We start from the raw sequence: 18587 nt of genomic DNA on the forward strand, positions 1-18587 counted from the left end.
ATAATGACTTTTTGTAACACAAGAAAAGGTTGTGAGCTGTTGACCTGAGAATAAAATAGACATTACATTATTTTTCTTTTCTTTAGCAAGCCATTGGTATCTGAATGCTTAGATAGCAAGAAAACTGTAAGACTATTCTCCCATACAGTACATACTGGCTTTATGTGACTGTGCTATTAAGCGGAAATACTTATGCAAATAAGGGACAGCTTGTTGACTCGTTCTTTGTAGACAGGGTTGTGGGGCCATTCAAATAACTTTGAGGCAGTCCATTGCAATGCAGCATTCCACTAGCAATAACCGACTGTTAACTGCTGTGATCTCTATTCATTTATATATATATATACTGCATATGTGCATATATGTATATATATCTATATATATTAAGAGTTGTAATAAACTAAAACCAGCATGTTGATATGGGAAAACAATCCACTAACATTTAAATTTTTGGTTACAAGCTTTGGAATTGCAGTTAGTCTTTACACATCTTTTTCTGAAATTGGTTGGTATACTTTAAACATATTTTAAACATTGCTGCTTTTTTCTTTTTTTCTTTTGTGTTTTCTTTTGTCTTCTGTTTTTTTTTTCCTTTTTCTTGTTTTTTTTTTTTTAAATATTGTTCATCACTGAAAGCTTTTACAATCTGATGGAGTCCGATCCTACACTAGTGAGATTACTACTACAACTACTGCTGTCTTTGAGACAGCCAGGCTGTTGTGGCTCCTCCGCTGGCCTGCCCAGCCTGTCTGCTGACTTCTGACTGGTGTCAGAATCAGACTCGTCGGTAAAGACGTCTGTTGGTATCGAGGTCTGGACCCCTGAGGTGCTCAATGAACTTGAGGTAACCGTTGAAGGAGAGGAAACTGTAGGAAAAGAAGACAATGCAGACGAAGGAGGATTGGGCTTCCCAGCTAAAGCTCTGGAGAAAGGGGTCTGGGACCATGATTTGCCTGTAGCTGTCGTGTTGAGTGGGGTGGCTGTGAAGGAGGAGGAGCTGCATGAAGATGCAGATGCTGATGAGGACGGCGTGGTGGCTGACGTTGTTGGCGGAGGGGATGGGGTGTTGTTTGAGTGAGTGGCAGACTGCGAGGTAGATGCGGTGTTAGGACTGGGGAAGCAGGCTGAAGAGTGAGGTAATAAATTAGTAGCGTGCTCTTTGGCATTTCTGGATCTCTTGATTGTTCTGTGTTTGTGCAAGGCTGAATCCAGGTGTTGACTGAGCGCTTTGTCCCCTTCTAGTGTGGTGTCACAGGCGAGGCAGTCATAGAGGCCGCCCTCTGCTGCATTCCCACTGTTGGGGACCCGAAGCAACATCTCTTGCAGGTTTGCCACAGACTGACCGAAAAAACAAATTGACTTGAGGTGGCTGATAGCCGCTTCCTCCTTGCTGAAGACAGCTTGACACTTGCGGCACGCCAGCCGATACTGAACTTTGGGGATGATATATTTGTCAAGATGGAGGTCTGCACCTTTGCCATCCACTTCATGCTGCTCAGTGGCTAGGTTGTTGTGAATGGAGGAAGAAGAGGATTCAACAGAGGGAGTGCTCTTTTGTTCCTCTGTTTTTACTGGATCTTTGGCAGAGTCCTTACGGTCCACCGAGTTTTGTGAAGTTTGGCTTGCTTTGGGTTGCTGGATCTGCTGAAGCTGCCGCTGCTGCTGCTGAAGTGCCTCCTGCAGGCTCTGCTGATATTGCTGGTAATGCTGAAGCAAAGATCCGGGTGACAGCCCCATCAGGGCCTGTGATAAAGCTGGGTTGTAGGGGAAAAGACTTTCCATGCCATACATGGGCTGAAGATATCCACCTTGAAGGGCACCTGGTATCTGAGGGGCATAATACGGAGAGAAGCCAGGCATAAAGTAGGGCAGGAACTGACTTGTTAGCAGAGCTGTTGGATCTGAAGCTAAAGCTGCTTGTAGAGCTTGAAGTTGGGCAGTATCGACCACATACTCCATGCCAGGTGTTGGCATTGAGGTGGCCGGAACAGCAGTGTCTGGTTTTTCTTTCTTGGCACTGGCAGCAGAAGTGGAGGGAGCGGGAGTAACCCCAGCTGAGGATGGTGTGGGGGGCTTCTCAGCCTTCTCCTTGGGTTTCTCTTTCTCCCTGGCCCTCTCAGGATCACGATCTTTGTGAGCTTCATGTCGAGGGCCTGGCTGGGTCATCAACGAGTTTGATGTAGATGTGGTGGTAGGGCTTGAGTGGGCAACAGATGTGCTGGCCTGAGCTGGGCTGGGCGAGGCCAATGAAGAGGAGGAAGGGGTCTTGTTGGGTAAACCGGATGTGGGGAGACTTGGTGAGGGTACACTGGCACCAGGCATGTTCAGGAGGTTTGGAGGTTTTGGAGGGGTTAAAGCTGCAGAAATTGACACAGAGAAACACAACATGATTATGAATGCTGCAATATACTCTACATCTCAGAGTTAGTAGTCTTAGTAGTTTTATTTCAAAATTCTTACTCATACTAGAGAGTAAATGTGACGACATACCTGAGTTAGATGAGTTAAAGCCTGGTATGGAGGGACCACCAACACCTGGCAGGAGAACAGGGGGGATCCCCTGTAGATTTGGGTAACCTGACTGAAGGTTCAAGGCTTGCAAGGCAGTTGTGTCAAACATCCCTTGTTGCTGCATGGCTTGTTGTTGTGCTAGTCCCAAGACCTCATTTGCTTTCTTGATACGATCCATCTCCTGCTGCGCCATCAGCTGACGAACTGTTGCTGGATCAAAGTACTCTTTCTCTTTATCAAGCTGGCTTCCAATGGTATCCTTTACTTTGGATATGTGTTGTTGGGAAAAGATGTGGTCTCGCACTGAGAGACGAGCACTGTATTTAACACCACACAAAGTGCATTCCGTCTTAGGTCCCTCGTAAGAAGTCTGGTTGATACCAAAGTGCTTAGCCATGCTGAGCTTAGCCTTCTTTTCCTTAGCACGAGCATTTTGAAACCAGACCTGAACAACTCTCTTTGGAAGTCCAATGTCATTTCCAAGTACCTCACACTCCAGCATGGTTGGAGTCCTATAATCATTAAAGCAGGATTTGAGCAGCTTAAGCTGAAGATTAGTCATCTGTGTTCGGAAGCGCTTTTGACCAGGCCTGTCTCCACTATCAATGCTTCTGCTTCCAGAGGCTCCTGGACTTGGTGAACAAGGGTCAGCCAGACTAGATGTTTCACTGTAGTCTATAATATTTTCATTTTCATAGTCTTTTGTGTAGTAGCTTGTTGCAGGGCTCACCAGTCCTGAGGACATCTGTTCATCATTCTCAATTGAGGGGACTGCACCCCCAGACTTTGAGAGGTAATCTCCACTGTTATGGCTGTGCTTTGCATCAGCACTGTCATTGTCAATGTTTGCCTCATCACCTGTGGTAGTGTCAGTGATGGCTGTATTCACAGAGGAACAATCATCATTATCAAGTTTATTTTGATCAAAGTTTGTGTTTACTGAGGAAATGGTTGGGCTTTCAAAGTCCTCTACTCCTTCAACCTTGATAGATGTTGGGCTCAGGAGACCCCTTGGGGACAAGTCCATGCTTTTGCTCACAGGCGACAGCGATGAACATTGCGCATCATTGTTAGACTGGGCAAGATGAGCATAGTTGGAGATATCCAGAGGATCCATCTTCAACTGCATGGCTTCCTGTTCCGGTAGCAAACCAGAAAGAGCTAGGTTGTAACCAGCACGTTTAGCCTCATGCCAGTGGCGTGAACGGATATGGGCCTCGAGGGCAGTTTTAGCTTTGAATAGGGCTCGACAAAATGGGCACCGTCGGTGGGCTTGAGCTGGCCCAACAGCCCGAAACTGCCCTTTTCTTTCTCTAGCTCTTGTGTTTTGGAACCATACCTGTACCACCCGTTTTTTAAGGCCCACTTCGTGAGCAATGTGGTCCAGCATTTTACGAGTAGGATTGGAATCAAGCAAATATTTCTGGTATAGAATCTCTAGTTGCTCTGGTGTAATAGTGGTTCGGAGGCGCTTGTCTCGTTGTGGCTCTTCTCCACTATTTATGCTATCACTTTCTCCTGGACTAGTTCCTGCTTTCTCCTCCAACTTCCTCTTCAAGGAGTTCATGGTGGATGTAGGGGTTGATGGGGAGGTGGCAGAGTTGCTGGACATCTGGGGTATTGTGCCTGCAAGGAGCTGGCTAGCAAGCAGAGGATTGCTAGGATCAAATAACATGAAGGACATGTCCATTGGGCGATCCAAAAATTGAGGATGAATAAACTGATTCTGGACACTCAGGAAATGAAGTTGCTGGTGTTCCTGCCAGTGTTCAAATGAAGGGAAGGCAAGTTTGCACTGCTCACACTGGTACGGGATCATTTGCTGGGCCAACTGCTGCTGTGAGGCAGAGGCTAAATGAGAGTTAAGGGCCATGTGGGAACTCTGGGAGGTCTGACTGGTATGTGAAACGGAGGGACCACTATGCTGTTGCTGCTGGGAGAGGGACGGTGAAGAAAGCTTTGAATTCTTTGGGACTGCATGCATCTTTTCCTCTCTTTGCGGTCTCTGCTGTGGGGTCTCAGATTGATGACTGGTTTCCTGTTTCAAAGTGGTCTGCTCTCTTTGACCCAATGATGCTTCTGCAGAGTGTTTCGATTTCTCATCAAAGGAGTTTGATGTGTTAGCTGGTTTAGGCTCCTCCTTTTCAGATGATGTGATGTGAGAGAATGCAGAGGATGAAGGAGGAAGAGGGCAGAGGCTTGAGGATGAGGGCATTGGTGTTTGACCTGATGACCCAGATGGAGTATAGTATTCATGGGAGAGATCCATAGAGTCCTCATTTAGACTGTCATACTGCCCGTCTTCCTCCTCGTCTTTGTAACAGAGCTTCTTTTGGTGTTTAATAAGGTCAAATATGCGCTGGAAAACCAGGCTGCACTTCTTGCACTGATAGTTTAAGTTGGTTGTCCGAATGTATCGGTCATTGGATAACTCGCGTCGGTCACCTTCTTTACCTCCATCTCCCTGGTTCTCATAATTTTTACGGGCTTTTTGTCTGGCATTTTGGAACCACACAACAATGACTCGAGTTGGAAGGCCCAGAAGATTGGATAACTGCTCAAATTCATCATCTTTAGGATAAGCATTAGCATCAAAGAAATCTTGTAGTACCCTCAGCTGGTAGTCTGTGAACCTTGTCCTTGAGGACCTCTTACTTCCATATGATTCATGTTTTTGAGGCTCAGGGGAAGGTGGCCTTGAATCAATTTTGGTATCTTCAAGAGTTGTAATTGGAGGGTTGTTAAAGTTATAAGGTGAGTCTTTGTTGCGTTGTCGCTCTTTGAAGAGTGTGTTACGGAACCAGTGCTTGATGACTTTCTGTGGAAGTCCTGATTTATCCGCCATTTCCTTAATTTGTTCCTCATTGGGAGAATTGTTGATATCGAAATATTGCCGGAGCACCCTTAGCTGGTCATCTGTGATACGGGTACGGGGTCTCTTATTCTGTTGCTGCAACATGGCAGGGGTAAGCTGCTGTTGGTAGAGCTGGGCCAGATCCGTGGCCAGACTAGGCTCCACTGCTGGCAGTTGGGAAGGAATCTGAGAAGGTAATGACTGGAGTGACATAGGCTGCATCATAAGGGGAGAAAATAGAGGGAGATCCATTGGCATTTGAATTTGGGCCATTGTAACTGAAGGTTGAGGGGTTGGAGCGGTTGGTGGTGTCAGAGTAGGAGCAGAAACAGGTATATTTGGTGTTGGTACCCTCTGGGGAAGAGGAGGTGGAGGTGGGGGTGGAGGCGGAGGAGGCGGCTGAGCAGCTTCGGGTGTCTGAGGTCTCAATGGGTACAGCTTGTCATATTGTTCCCTGTACTCTTTGGCAAATCTTTCTAGGAATCTGAATGGAAAGAAAGCCTGGTGGATATGCTCCTGGTGACTCTTGAGAATCAATATGTTGGAAAAGAGCTTACCGCAAGACTCACACTCCAGCTTCTCTAATCCTTCAATAGGGTCAACCACTCTTGTGATACCAGCTGGCCCACTGTATCCTGACAGAGATCCTGTTGGCTTTCTTTGTGCTTTTTGCTTGTTCTCATTGTACTGAATTACTAACTCAAATCCAAAATTCTCTAATAGGGCTTTGGTGGCATTCCCTCGGGCATCTGAGGCAATCCTTGGAGGAGGAAATCCAGAGTCATGGTTTACATTTACTACAGTTTGATGGGCATCTTTCTTTTCTTTGGACTTGTCTGACATATCTTTCGGAACGTGATCCTCTGTTTTATCACTAATTTCTTTATCTTTTGGCAGCTCTCTTTCTTTCTCACTGTGAGGTGATGGCTTTGGCTTTTTGTCTACAGGGTGAGAAAGGGCACTCTGTTGAAGTAAAGCCATTTGACTCGATCCTTGGGAGTGGGTATGAGCTTGGTGCTGTTGCTGAAGGTGGTGGTGCATAAGCTGTTGTTGTAAACAGCTCTGCTGGGCCTGTTGGACAGAGTTTTTCTGTTCTTCCAACAGTGAAGCAGTAGATCCACTCAAGTTCAGTGAAGAGCTACTCAGGTTCATTTCTGGATTCAATTGAAATTCTGCCCCAGGAATGTAAAAAGGAAAGAGCAGCTGCTGTTGCTGAAGAGGGAGAAGAGCATCTGTTGTCATGGGAAAGTGCTGGAGAAGAGGGTTAAAAAGATGGGACTGAAGGAGAGCAGCTTGCTGGAGCTCCTGTTGGAGCTGAGCCTGTGCCTGTGCTTGAGCCTGGGCCAACTGCTGCTGCTTTTGCTGAAACTGTTGGTGATGACTCCTTGAGGAGAGCATATCTGCAAATTTCTTCTTTTTCACTTCATGATTCTCTGATGGGGAGGAGTGACAAGCTGAATTACCCAAATTCTCAACATTGTGCGAATGACTTGATAGATGATTTCCTCCCATGGTGCTCTGTGCTGTTTGAGCTCCTGCTGGGGAGCTGCTGCTGTTGCTGCAGCTGGTAGTTGAGTTAGTGGCTGGAATAGGGCTTGGGGTTGAAGTGCTATTGGAAGTGCTTCCGCTTGGGCCACTACTGCTAACAGTACTAGAACTGCCGCCAGCTGCTTCAAGCTTTGCTGCCCTGGCCTTGGTTTGATGAAGAACAGAGCGCATGTGAATCTCCAGTGTAGAGCTCTGGCTGTATGCTACATTGCAAGTGCTGCACTTGAAGGGTTTATTATCAGGGCTGCTGGTAGGCTCTGGCTGTCCGGTGGTGGATTCCTGTAGGGCCCTTTTAACTTTGTGCAAGTGAGACACAGAGTTGTAGTGTACAAGAAGGATATTCTTTTGAGTAAATGACTCTTTACAGACTGTACACTTGAAAGGACGGGATGGATCTAGAAACTTCTCCATAGTAAAGTTGGGGCCTTTCCTAAACGGCAGGGCGCGTTTGGGTTCTGATCCAGAATCCTCTAGCAAAGATCCAGAGTCACTGCCAGTTGGGCTTTGCTTTTCCTCAGGGTCACTTTCGTCTCCCTCTTTCTCATCATCAAGAATACCTCCCTGGTCCTCTCCAAGTGAGGGATCACCCATAATCATTAGGTCTCCATTCATCAGTAAACCTCCATAGAGCTGCTGGATGTCAGCTTCACTCAACTCCAGGTGACTGGTCTCCAGATGCTTCTTAAGCGCTTGTAGAGTCCTAAAGCTGCGCTGGCATAAACAACACATTGTGGCTGCTCTGATTACATGGTATTGGGAATGCAGCTGAAGTTTCTCTATTGTCTTGAATGCCAAACTACACTGGTTGCAGCGATATTTATAGACATGACGATCAGAGACAGGCAGTTGGGGCCTTTTATTGTGGACCTCATTGAAGTGCATCTGAAGGGCATTGGATGATTTAAAGACTTTGTTACAGCCCTTTTTCCAACAAAGGAAACCAGTGGAATCGTCCCTTGAAGGCTGTTGTTCCTCAAGAGGAGACTTGCGAGCTTCAGTGGTGTCTAAAGCCAGACAAACTCCTTTTTCTGGCTCAGCATCTGCCACCTCTGCAATCAAAAATAACAAACATTACAATTCTGATAACACATACATATGTATTTGAAATGTGTTTTCTCAATTGCACAACATTCTAACCTGTTTGTTTCTTAGTGTCATCAGAGTTTGAGTTGGCGATGGATGGAGGTGCAGTTTGAGTATCTTTCTCTGGTCCAGGGACTGGCATGAACATGCTTGCTGGCAGTACTTCTGATGCTGCCACCTGGAAAAATAAAACATAGTATTTGTCACGTTAATTATATGCCTTAAACAATAGCCTCCTGATAATGTAGAACAACTCAAATGAATGTAAAGGAAAAGCACAAAGGACAAGGACATTGAAGTGGTTTTTACTATGCATCTTATATACTATTGTATCATATTCAGTCATTTCTTTATTGTAAAAAAAAAGTATATAAAAGAAAAAGATAAACTGACAGTGGTACAGGTGAAAAATGTGCTATAAACATAATTTGATAAGATAATCATCTTATTTGAACTGGTCACAAATACATTTACAGTCCCCCTCTTTCACACAAGTGACTTAATTTGCCATCCATGGAATTTGCACTTTGATTGCTGATGGTGTCTTGTCATGCTCTGCGATAGTTCTCCTGCTGCAGCCAATTAGTGTGAAGGGCTGAGTGGTCTACCTTGGCCAGTTGAAGCGCTTATTAGATAGCCTAATTAAATAAGTCTTCCAACTCATAAAATGTGCTTTTCATTCCAATAGAAAAGCATTGTGCAATGTTGAAATGCAGTCATTCAGTCTGGAATTCTGGGTAATACAACAACTGTCAATTTCTGGATAATGATCAGCATTCTTAATTTAACATACAGTGGTCAATGTGTTTTTCAGCAACCATATTGTATTCTAAACAATTATGCAAATTACTAATTGAAACAAAGTCATTAATAAAAAAAATAGATACATTTAAATGTAAGTAGATGGCAAACAGCATGTTTTTCAGTTAATTTAATTAGAAAATGTTAAGTAGTAAAGAATATTGTTGTGATAAAGGTGCACCAAGGTTTGCTTAGCACTTCAAAGGTTGAAGTTAATCAAGTGTGAATGACAGCAACCTCCTCTCTATCTTTTAAGTGCACCTGATTCTCCATGCATGGCTCTCACACTCCCGTTATCTCTCTCTTTCTCCGAATAATAATAAAAACAGATTCATTAACAGGCTCCCATTTAACAGTAATCACTGATTGAGATTGGAAAAGGTTGGGAGATGAGCCACTGTGTGCTTCACCTTCCTTCAATTAACTTCCCAAACTGAACAATCAGCCTCACTCATCATGCATTTCAATACCCCAATCTCACCAATATATCCCCCTTCTGACTCTCTAGTGCTGTCTCTCTCTCCACATGTATATTTTTTTTCATCCCCTGTTTGTGCCCTTGCAACTCAGTGCCCCTTTTTCCTCCCCAAGAGACAACCAATTCTATTTTGCTCACATCAAACAATAGCTTCATGTCTGTGGGAGTTTGGATGTTATTACTGCGTTGAAAACATTTTTTCCCAACAAAAACGAAATTGTATATGAACATACAGTAACATCCTTCAAACTTAATATACTGTACATCATGATATTAGTTAAGTTAATGGGGCCATGTTAACCAAAAACGTCTAATTACCTGTTAGAGACCTAGGCAAACATTGTATCGTTACATGGCTGTTTTATTGGTCTTCTGAGATCTGGAGCTGTTTTATAGTGGATTTAAAACGTAATCACATTCCAAGTCAGCCAGCAGCTCTAACTAAGTGCCATCAAAGTCCCACGCAACCTAACATCTTTGAGTCTGAAACTCTGAGAAATAATCAGTGAACCAGAGCAGTTCATAACCATCTGGTTACTGCAATCAAAATCACAAAATGTAGCAATTTTTTTCTGCTTTCTAGGTTCCTCCCTAACCCACTCTCCTCCTAAATGAAAGTGTTAAGTGATTGTGACCAGTATGGAGAATTCCAGAAACAAAACATGCCTGTGATTAACATTACAAAGTGGACTGTTTCTAGACAACTGCATCATTAGGCAAAGAGCGCCGAGTGCTGAGAGTATCCCAAGGTCACTTTTAATTTGGACCGTCTAATTGGCAAACATAGTTCCAAATGGCTATCATCTAGCCAGACTCAGAATTAATGAAGCACAATTATTTTCATTACCCCTATCTTAGACAGACAGAACATTAGACATAGAGTGAGGGAATGAGGGAGAGAGAGCGAGAGAAGAGGAAGGAGGAGGATGTAGGGTGAGTGAGAGTGGTAAAGAGTGCATCTTTATGCAATGTTTGCAAGAACTAAAAGTCACCTGATTCAGAATTCATTAAGCCTGTCTGCCTGACATGAGCAACAGGATAGAGTACCTCTCTCCATCTCTCGTTAGTTGTAAAAAGGTGCTGGTTTTAATGTGCATTGTATTAGCTGTGTTAGTTTCTATCATGCACCACACTTGTACAGCGCTCAGTGCATTATTACCTCTATAAAAGAAAAAATATTGCCGTCTGGCCTCTACTAATGTGTTCACCATTTGCTTTCGGTCTGGGGGAGTGGAGTTGCCTTCACAGAATTTAGAGTGATTGGCCAAGCAAGCAATTCAAACTCCACAGGCAAACTTACACGTAATTATTTCACTGCTAAAATTTGGTGGGGGAAAAAAAACCCCATGAAAGCAGGGTAGTCTCAGTAGAAGCTGAAATGGAATAAGGTGAGTATTCTCTGAGGAATCGGGCAGAGTAGGCTGCTGGAGGCCTGAGCGCTCTGGGACTAGAGATGTGGAAATAACGTAAAGGGATGATGTAAGTATTACTGCTTATAGAGAGTGCCTGGAATACAAATGACCTTGGTAATCAGAAGAGGCTTTTAATTTTTTTCCACTAAACCGAGAACATTTCTTCTAAGATAAAGAATTACAATATTTATCTACTTTTTTTACAAACAAATTGTTTCTTCTAATCAGCACTGGAATTAAATGGAGAGTGTACTGGTTCACAGATATGTTTTTGCCTGACAAGACCCTAGCAATCTTAGTAAACTCTCTTCTAGAGTTTCATAGATCTCAACAGTGTCACAAAATGTCCCAACATCTGCCAAGATGACGCCTGTGATGAATAGTGAGATATTTCAGTACATTTCTATGCTAACAGAAACATAACTGGGATCTCCATTAAGTCCCCTGAGGTATGACTGAGCAAAAAAACTTCTGGGACAATAACCTTCATGCTAATCCCTGCTAGCATAATAAAACATGGAAATTATATTGGCCATAAGAATTCCCAATCAGTGTTACACCCAGCCATGTCCATGCTTTTGACTCAGAATTCCCAGGGGCCATTTGACAACGTTCTGTTTTTTTTTTTTTTTAATTAAGCCTTAAAATGTCATCAGTTAAATAAAAGGAAACAACCTTCGTCCACAAAGGCAAGGAGAGTAAGATACTGTGAGTCATCTGTAAGGTTAATGCCTGACATGATCACTACTGAACATGGGTAGTGTGTAAAAGCATTATGGCCTTCGCACCACAAAATAGAAGAGTCTTGAGACCTTCACTCTCATCTCACATTAAAAATAAAAGATTGCTGAGAGAAATTAACTGTGATGAATAGATATCTATCCACTAAAAATTATTAGTAAGGTTCTTTTGACCGTGGAGGAAAGCTTGGTTGAATGTCTTGGACATTCATTAGAGAAAACAAATGTGAGCATTTGGAGTCTGCAGTGGTAAATACATTCTGGAGTAACTTACAGTGGCAATTAGTTTTTCGACGCAGTCTGGTGCCACGCTGTGGAGGTGGGTAAGATGGAACTGCAGGTGGACCTTGTTGTTGAGCATGTCCTGGCACAACGGGCAGCGGAACATGGGCTGCACTGAGTGCTGCGTCATCACGTGCATTCTGAGCCGGTTCAGATCGGTGTTGCTGAACTTGCAGTAGGGGCACTGGTACATCTGAACAATGACAAGAAGGAAGAGACAGAATATTATTTTGTTGAGAAAAGTGGTCAAATCAAGGGCAGAGCAAGACTCTCCTCTCCCATGCAGAGAGCAGTGAGAGGCAGACACTTCAAAGAGCTCTCATCTGTCAAATATCATATTGATTTTTCACCTTTTGCACAATTAGCACTGCTAGAGCAGCAGAAAAGATGGAGAAATATAATATTTTTAGAAAAAAATGCATGCATAATTTAAAAAGGCCAGCTACATTCTACTACTCTTTATTGAAAAGGAGTGAAAACAACATCCTTAGATATTTTGTTAATTAATGGGTACAGTTAATGAGACCTACATGCCTGGGGATTAGATTAGGTCTTTCTAAATCTACTTCACAGAAGCAGACAGAGGGAATTCTAAATGTTTCATAAAGGCTGTAGATTTTCCTGCATACCTGCTCTCCACTGCTCTTCTCAGCGGTCCTGGGTCGCTTCGACGAGAGAGGGCTTTCCGCTGCCTCGGATCTCGAAGAAGGTCGCTTGGAGGGGACCGGGGAATCCGTCTGATCCCTCTCCGATTGGTTGGATGCTGCCAAAGACACAAAAAAAGATGCATGCTTGTCAAAACACAGCACCAATTTGGCAGTCAAGGCATGCAATCAATCAATAAGTTCTGTACGAAAATGAAATGCAGTAAAACAGTTTTGTGCAGTATGACGATGCTGTACTGCACAATGACAACATTGTACTACATTTAAAATGGCTTTTATGAAGCCTACTATGTTGGGCTTATCAAAGCAGACTAAAAAGCAGATTGGTAAATAAATGAACTTGTAACCTACAGTAAAAGTTCACTGAATGCTGAAACAACGCATAGTTCTTCGCCTTCAGATCAAGGAACATGCAATAGTAAGAAAAAGTATTGATAAGTATATTCTCATGTTCTGATATACTGTAGCTACAATAGAGTGGGAAGACAGGACCTGGAAATTTAGAAACAGTCGGCAGTAGTATGTGTGGTAATGCGGACTCAGTATTACAACAGCTCTCAGTATAAGTGTGCATATAGTGCCGTAGTACATGAGTGGTAATGGGAATTAAAAAATATTACTGCAGCTTTCTCAATTTCAGTGAAAGTAAGGTAAACAAATGCTGTGCAAGTGGTTCAAATCCGACTTGTGTCATATCACCATATAATATGCTTTTATCTCTCCACTTACAATGTCGATAAAAAAAGAAAAAAAGAAAAAAGGAAGTAGTATAACTGCAGTTTGTATATGCAGTGATATATATAGGCATTGAATGGGAATCAGCCAGGCCGGTGGATTGCTAAGTCAGGCTGCTCCCCCTCCAAACCAATGTAGTCTTTTAACCGCTCCTCCCATGGCACTTAGAAGAGGCAGTGTGCAATGCTTTGACGGCTTGTCTCTCCCTATGTTGGATGTTTAGGACATCAGACACCGGCACAGACATCTAATCAAAACATTAGTTTGCCACGGTGAGCAGCTTTAGGATGCATGCTCTCTCAGATGAAGCCATTTGAAGTGTGGCTTCAGCGAAGGGATTCGCCCAACTTGAAAAGAGTCAAATATACCACAGGCAGCTTCAAAATGTATCAAGAAGAAAGAGTTATGTTCTGGTTCCTATTTCGATTCTTTTTCCTTGTTTATTTGCACTTCTCATTGGAATTCAAAATTACTTTCAATAGTTATTTCGGTTTTCAGCAAATCTTATAGTTTAAAGTTTCACATTTTTCTATAGTTTTTAAAGAAAAGACTGCCAAATACGTTAGTCAAAAGCTAAAACTTAATTTATCACTATTGGCATGGCTCACTCATGTCTGAAAAAAAAAAAAAAAAGCAAGCTATGAAATGTTTCCCATTCAAGTATTTGAACACCAACATTTTTACACAAGCTCAATTTCACATGTTGTTGTCAGTTAGCTCTACTTAAACTGCCATTTATAGCTAGCTATCTAAAAATTAACAGTTCAATGTGTGCTAGTCTTTTCACTTTCTATACTGACAGAGTGAATTTGTAAAAACAACAGGCCTAGAGCTTAGCTAACCAGAATGTATCTGGGAACAACAAAATAACAACAAAACTGAAGAAAACAAACTTGGGGTGGCAATACAGAGTAATCAGAGCTTTAATAATAAAAAGGCTTGTAGAAAAAGAAAAGAACTCTAAGCCAGAGAGGGGTCAAGAGAACACACTGTTCACACTGCTAAGGGAAAGAATTCACAGTGAAACTTAAGACGCCCTTCTCTCTCGCCGTCCCATAACGAGGCTATAAAGAGTTAAATTTGGCATGATTTGTCCAGTCCTGAAAGGGCAAATTGAGAGCAGGGGATTGTGGGGAGGGGTGTGGGGGTCAGTTTAAGCCGGACTGACCATGTTCCTTGGGCAGACATTAAAGTGTCAGGTCCAATCAGGGCAGGGCAGCTGAGAGCTGGCTTCAGTGGGGGGCCCTACTTTGGGGAACGCTGCCTGATGCAGCTCCCAGAGACTCCCCCAATCAGCCAGTGCTGCCCTATTAGGTCCAGTCATGGCCAATCCCATTAGACACATCCACCAATAAACAAAGGAAATGTTAAACAAAGAAACCTCCCTTTCTTTGCCATTAACCTTCACTCTCAGTCCTGGCACTGTCCACTTCCTCCTTACTGCACTGCTCCTACTGACAGTGACTGTGACTGTGTCTGTGGCAGTCCCTTGACTCTTCCTAGCCTCTCTATTATTGTGTGCTTGTACACCTTCTTTCAGGAAACCTCCTTTTATGTTCCTTGTAGGACATGTTCCTGGTTGGTAACCAAATTGTCCACCAAAATACATAGTTAGAGTTATTCGTACTACAATAAACTGTGGAAACCTGGTATTAGCCACCACTGTCATCAAAAAATTAATTCCTTCAAAACTGCTAATGCTAATGCTAATAAAGTTATATTATTGTGTTTTAAAAGTAACTACGGTATTGTGGTGGAAGCATGGTTACCGTGGTACATATTTGTTAGCAATTGCAGAGAGTAAGACAAGTGGTTAAAGCTACTCTAAGTCTTGTTTGGTTTGACAATCAAACTCAAGTTCGTTTCCCCCTTTGGTGCGGATCTTTTGGACAGGTGTGAATACAGCAATCGCACTCAGGTGCGGACCAAACAACTGTGCCGAGACCCAGCTGAAGAGGTGGTCTAGGTCCGGTTCCAAACGAATTCTGGTACGGTTCGTTTAAGGTGATTGGATGACCTTAGCACACGTGTGGTTTTGTTTTCAAATTTTGGTTTACTTGCAAAAGGGCCAGTGAGAAAGGGAACCACACCAAACAAAAACATTCAACATTGTATTTAATCCGGACCAAAGCAAGAGAACTAGACTTTCCTGGTGTGAATACACCCAAAAACAGAGACAATTAGCTAATGCTTTTATGCTAAATGCATTTAAGATAAAAACATGTAAACAAACCAACAAAACAATTGCCTGTGACTCTAAGTATGATTGAAAAGGGGCTAGGTACACTGTTTGGGTATTACTTGTAAGTGTTTTTATTGTAAATTCTGTCTAATAGACTATTGCACGTGAATGGCGTGAGGTCAGGGGAGCAGCTGCCTGCCGGAGGCCTGCAGCACGTGTGTGTGTGTGGGGGGGGGGGGGGCAGCCCGCTGCCTCTGGGCATAGCCGCACCTCGTCACGCCCTGTTAGGACTCCATAAATCTGATCAATTGTTTGCTTTTAAAAAGCCCCAAAAACCCACTTCTGCCACCAAACCCCCGTGACTAAAGCCCAGCTACCGTATCCTGTTTTCTGTTGTCAGGAGACGGAGGGAGAAAAGCGGAGGAAAACATCATCACAGAGCACGCTGGAACAAAATGGAGACCAATAAACAGGCAAAGAAAGCGGACTGTTGGCATGTGCAATGCGTGTGTGTTTGGCACGGTTGGGCGGCCGCAGGAACATGCCTCGACATCTGAGCAGGTCAGATCCGTTATTAGAGACCATGACCAGAACCTGAAGGCGGGGGTCTCTCTTTCGCTCCCCTCCCTCTCCCTGGTCTCTGCTCATGAACCTGGCTATGTGTGTCAGGCTCCGGTATGTTTACTGTGTGCTAGTGGTTGACCAATATGGGTTTTCAAATGCCAAATCTTAAAAAGCAGGGTATTTTTTTTTTTTTTAAATGTATATATATATATATATATAATTTATTGTTTTAACTCCTTCCCCGACATTGATGGAATTTTCTGAATCTCTGAATCAAAATACAGGCAAAAAAGGAGCAGAAAAAAGAGATTGCTTATGCATGTTGTAGTCTTAGATTTTTTTTTTTCAGCTTTTTGTTCAAAATGTTGCTTTTTTTTATGAAACTTACCCACAATCAAGTATTGATTTAAAAAAAAAAGAATGCATGAAGCAATTTTTTTTTTTTTTTTTTAAGCAGAGGCTCTGTTCTTTCTTTTTGATATTATGGATGTTTGGATATTCATGCCTCAAACTATTCTGGTGGCCATGAGATTTTTGTGTAAATGATAAAAAAACGCTGCCGGTGGCTGGCAACTTTAAAAATAAATAAATAAATAAATATTCCCAGATCATAAAACCTAAAATCTAAAATGTCTAAATATCAGTCAATATAAATAATCTCAAAAAGCATAATCATTGTCTATATTGATTAATTTCCAAATGCCCAAATATCGACATACATGAATCATCTCAAAATGGTCAAATTTTGGCTTAATTTAAAAATGTTTTAAAAATGGTAAATGGCTAAATATTGGCCTGCACAAATAATCTCAAAATGGCAAAATAGCTGCCTAATGTGTACACTGTTAGAATAACTGATATTTAGTACATATAAAAAATGGATTTTGCCCTCACAGGAACAGTGTTACACAAAAATGACTAGCATTAGGTTTAATATTTTTTTTTTTTCTGGTGGTATTTTCCTGTATTTAAAGGAGTGGGAACTGCATCAGTCTTCTCGAAACCATCCTAATGTAGTATCTGTACATCTGACCTCAAATCTACCATTCAGCAGTAGAGCACGCTTGCAGCAAAACCCACAGAGACAGCGACAACGCCCCAACTTTCATCTGACATCACAAAAGCCAAAGGAGAAGCAGTGAAAAAAGTCTTAAAAGTCAATTAGGTGATTATTAATTCATGGGCCTTTTCCGTAAGCAGGAGGTCTTTGTTCTGGAGTGTCCCGTAAGTGAATTGGACTTTGGCACCTTTTCTCAAGCCTTGGAGCTGAGCAGCATTTCTCAGCCAGCCAGAGGAGGCTGTCAGTGCTGAGTGCTAAGCCTCTAAATCAGAGACGTGAAGCGCTTTCATGGGAGGGAGGCACCGGACAAGTGTGCGACTGACACGAGCAGGACAGCAATAACGCAACAAGTCCTGCGCCACTGAAAATGTCCACAAATGTAACCACAGCTGCCATCATATCATTACCCAGGTGTCCTTGGGAAGTCATCTCCTACGAGACTAACTGGACACTGCAAGTGGGCGGACAGGGAAAGAGTAGAAAAATTATTTCCCCTGGCATATGGAGTGCATCATGCGCATTTGCGAAAACTCAGCAGATGTGTTTCCAAGAAGGCATGGGAAACGTCAGGTGATCAATTCATCCTTGCTTTATCCAGCCCAGCTTTTGCTCCTAAAAAAGGCAAGTCTATACTTGGACATAATGAGTCCAACAAAAAGCCTGACCACTTTCCAACACAATCAGCAGCAACCCATCAACATGCTCAATAGAGGTTTATAGTTGGTTTGGTCCTAGTCTACATTGAAAGAAAAACAGGATTTTATTAAGGTTGTAAATTAAGATTTCTTAAATACTTCATTTTGCTTATATTTCTTACCCCATTGACAGACTTTTTTCCTTCTTGTTTGAAGTATAAATTCACTTCATTTTCAGAAAACAAGACTTCAAATCTTAGGTCATTTTGCTTCTCTAGTCAATGTATCTTGATTTAACAATGTTTAGATATTTGTACTGGAAACCAAGTACTAAGGAAGAAAATAACTTTTTGCAGTGTAGCTGATGGACCAGAGGGGATCAACCAGCACGGTCCTTCTGGGTAAGCTGGTTGACCATGGAACTAGCTGGTTACCAGTTAAAAAGTCAGATTCAGAACAACGCCATCCCATGCTTCTCTTTTCAGGAGGTCAAACCTCCTCCATCGTTCCCTTGTCTTTCCCGCTTTTCTCCCCAGACCTCACTCATGACAGTTCTCCTCCTAGTCCCTCTGCTATTTAACCATTAATGCAAAAGAGCGGTCCAACTCCCCAGCGCTATAAGTCATTCACTTTTACCACAGCTAACAATAACCCAATATTATAGTTTTCTGCTCATCTTCACCCCCCACCCCCCGCCCCCCTTTTCCCTCCTCTTTTTAATCTGCAGGCCGCGATGGTGCCCTGAGCAACAAAGGGCTATATTCCATTTCACCTCATATTTCTCAGGTAATTACTCTGCATCAATTAATTTCAAATAAAGAAAATTACAACCAAAGCCTGACGCCAACGCCATTCCATATTGCGGCTTATCATATCACAGTTCCCTTGGTGTATAACCCACTATTAAATGAAAGGACCACCTCCATGGCTATGCAAAGGAAGTGCCCATGTAGCCCCACAGGCGTGACTGCTACAAAGACAAATTTAAAATGAAGAAATTAAAAGGAGATATCAATTAGTGGACGTGTTATTAATCT

At 42.7% G+C, this 18587-nt stretch overlaps 1 protein-coding gene across 3 annotated transcripts in view; it reads right to left on the minus strand.

Annotated features, from left to right (window-relative positions):
- Window positions 1-489: 489 nt before the first annotated feature.
- Window positions 490-18587, minus strand: part of zfhx3b (zinc finger homeobox 3b) — a 159800-nt gene continuing 141702 nt past the window's right edge. For all 3 annotated transcript variants that reach the window (XM_081358883.1, XM_081358881.1, XM_081358882.1), the window contains exons 6-10: window positions 12339-12472; window positions 11702-11902; window positions 8051-8174; window positions 2491-7962; window positions 490-2357 (exon numbers count right to left, since the gene is read on the minus strand). In XM_081358883.1, the coding sequence (XP_081215009.1) occupies window positions 640-2357; window positions 2491-7962; window positions 8051-8174; window positions 11702-11902; window positions 12339-12472 (7649 nt within the window). In that variant the 3' untranslated portion in view covers window positions 490-639. The remainder of the gene's footprint in view (window positions 2358-2490; window positions 7963-8050; window positions 8175-11701; window positions 11903-12338; window positions 12473-18587) is intronic.

Source organism: Scardinius erythrophthalmus (genome assembly GCF_964197995.2).
Source record: "Scardinius erythrophthalmus genome assembly, chromosome: 2".
NCBI classification, from domain to species: Eukaryota; Metazoa; Chordata; class Actinopteri; order Cypriniformes; family Leuciscidae; genus Scardinius; species Scardinius erythrophthalmus.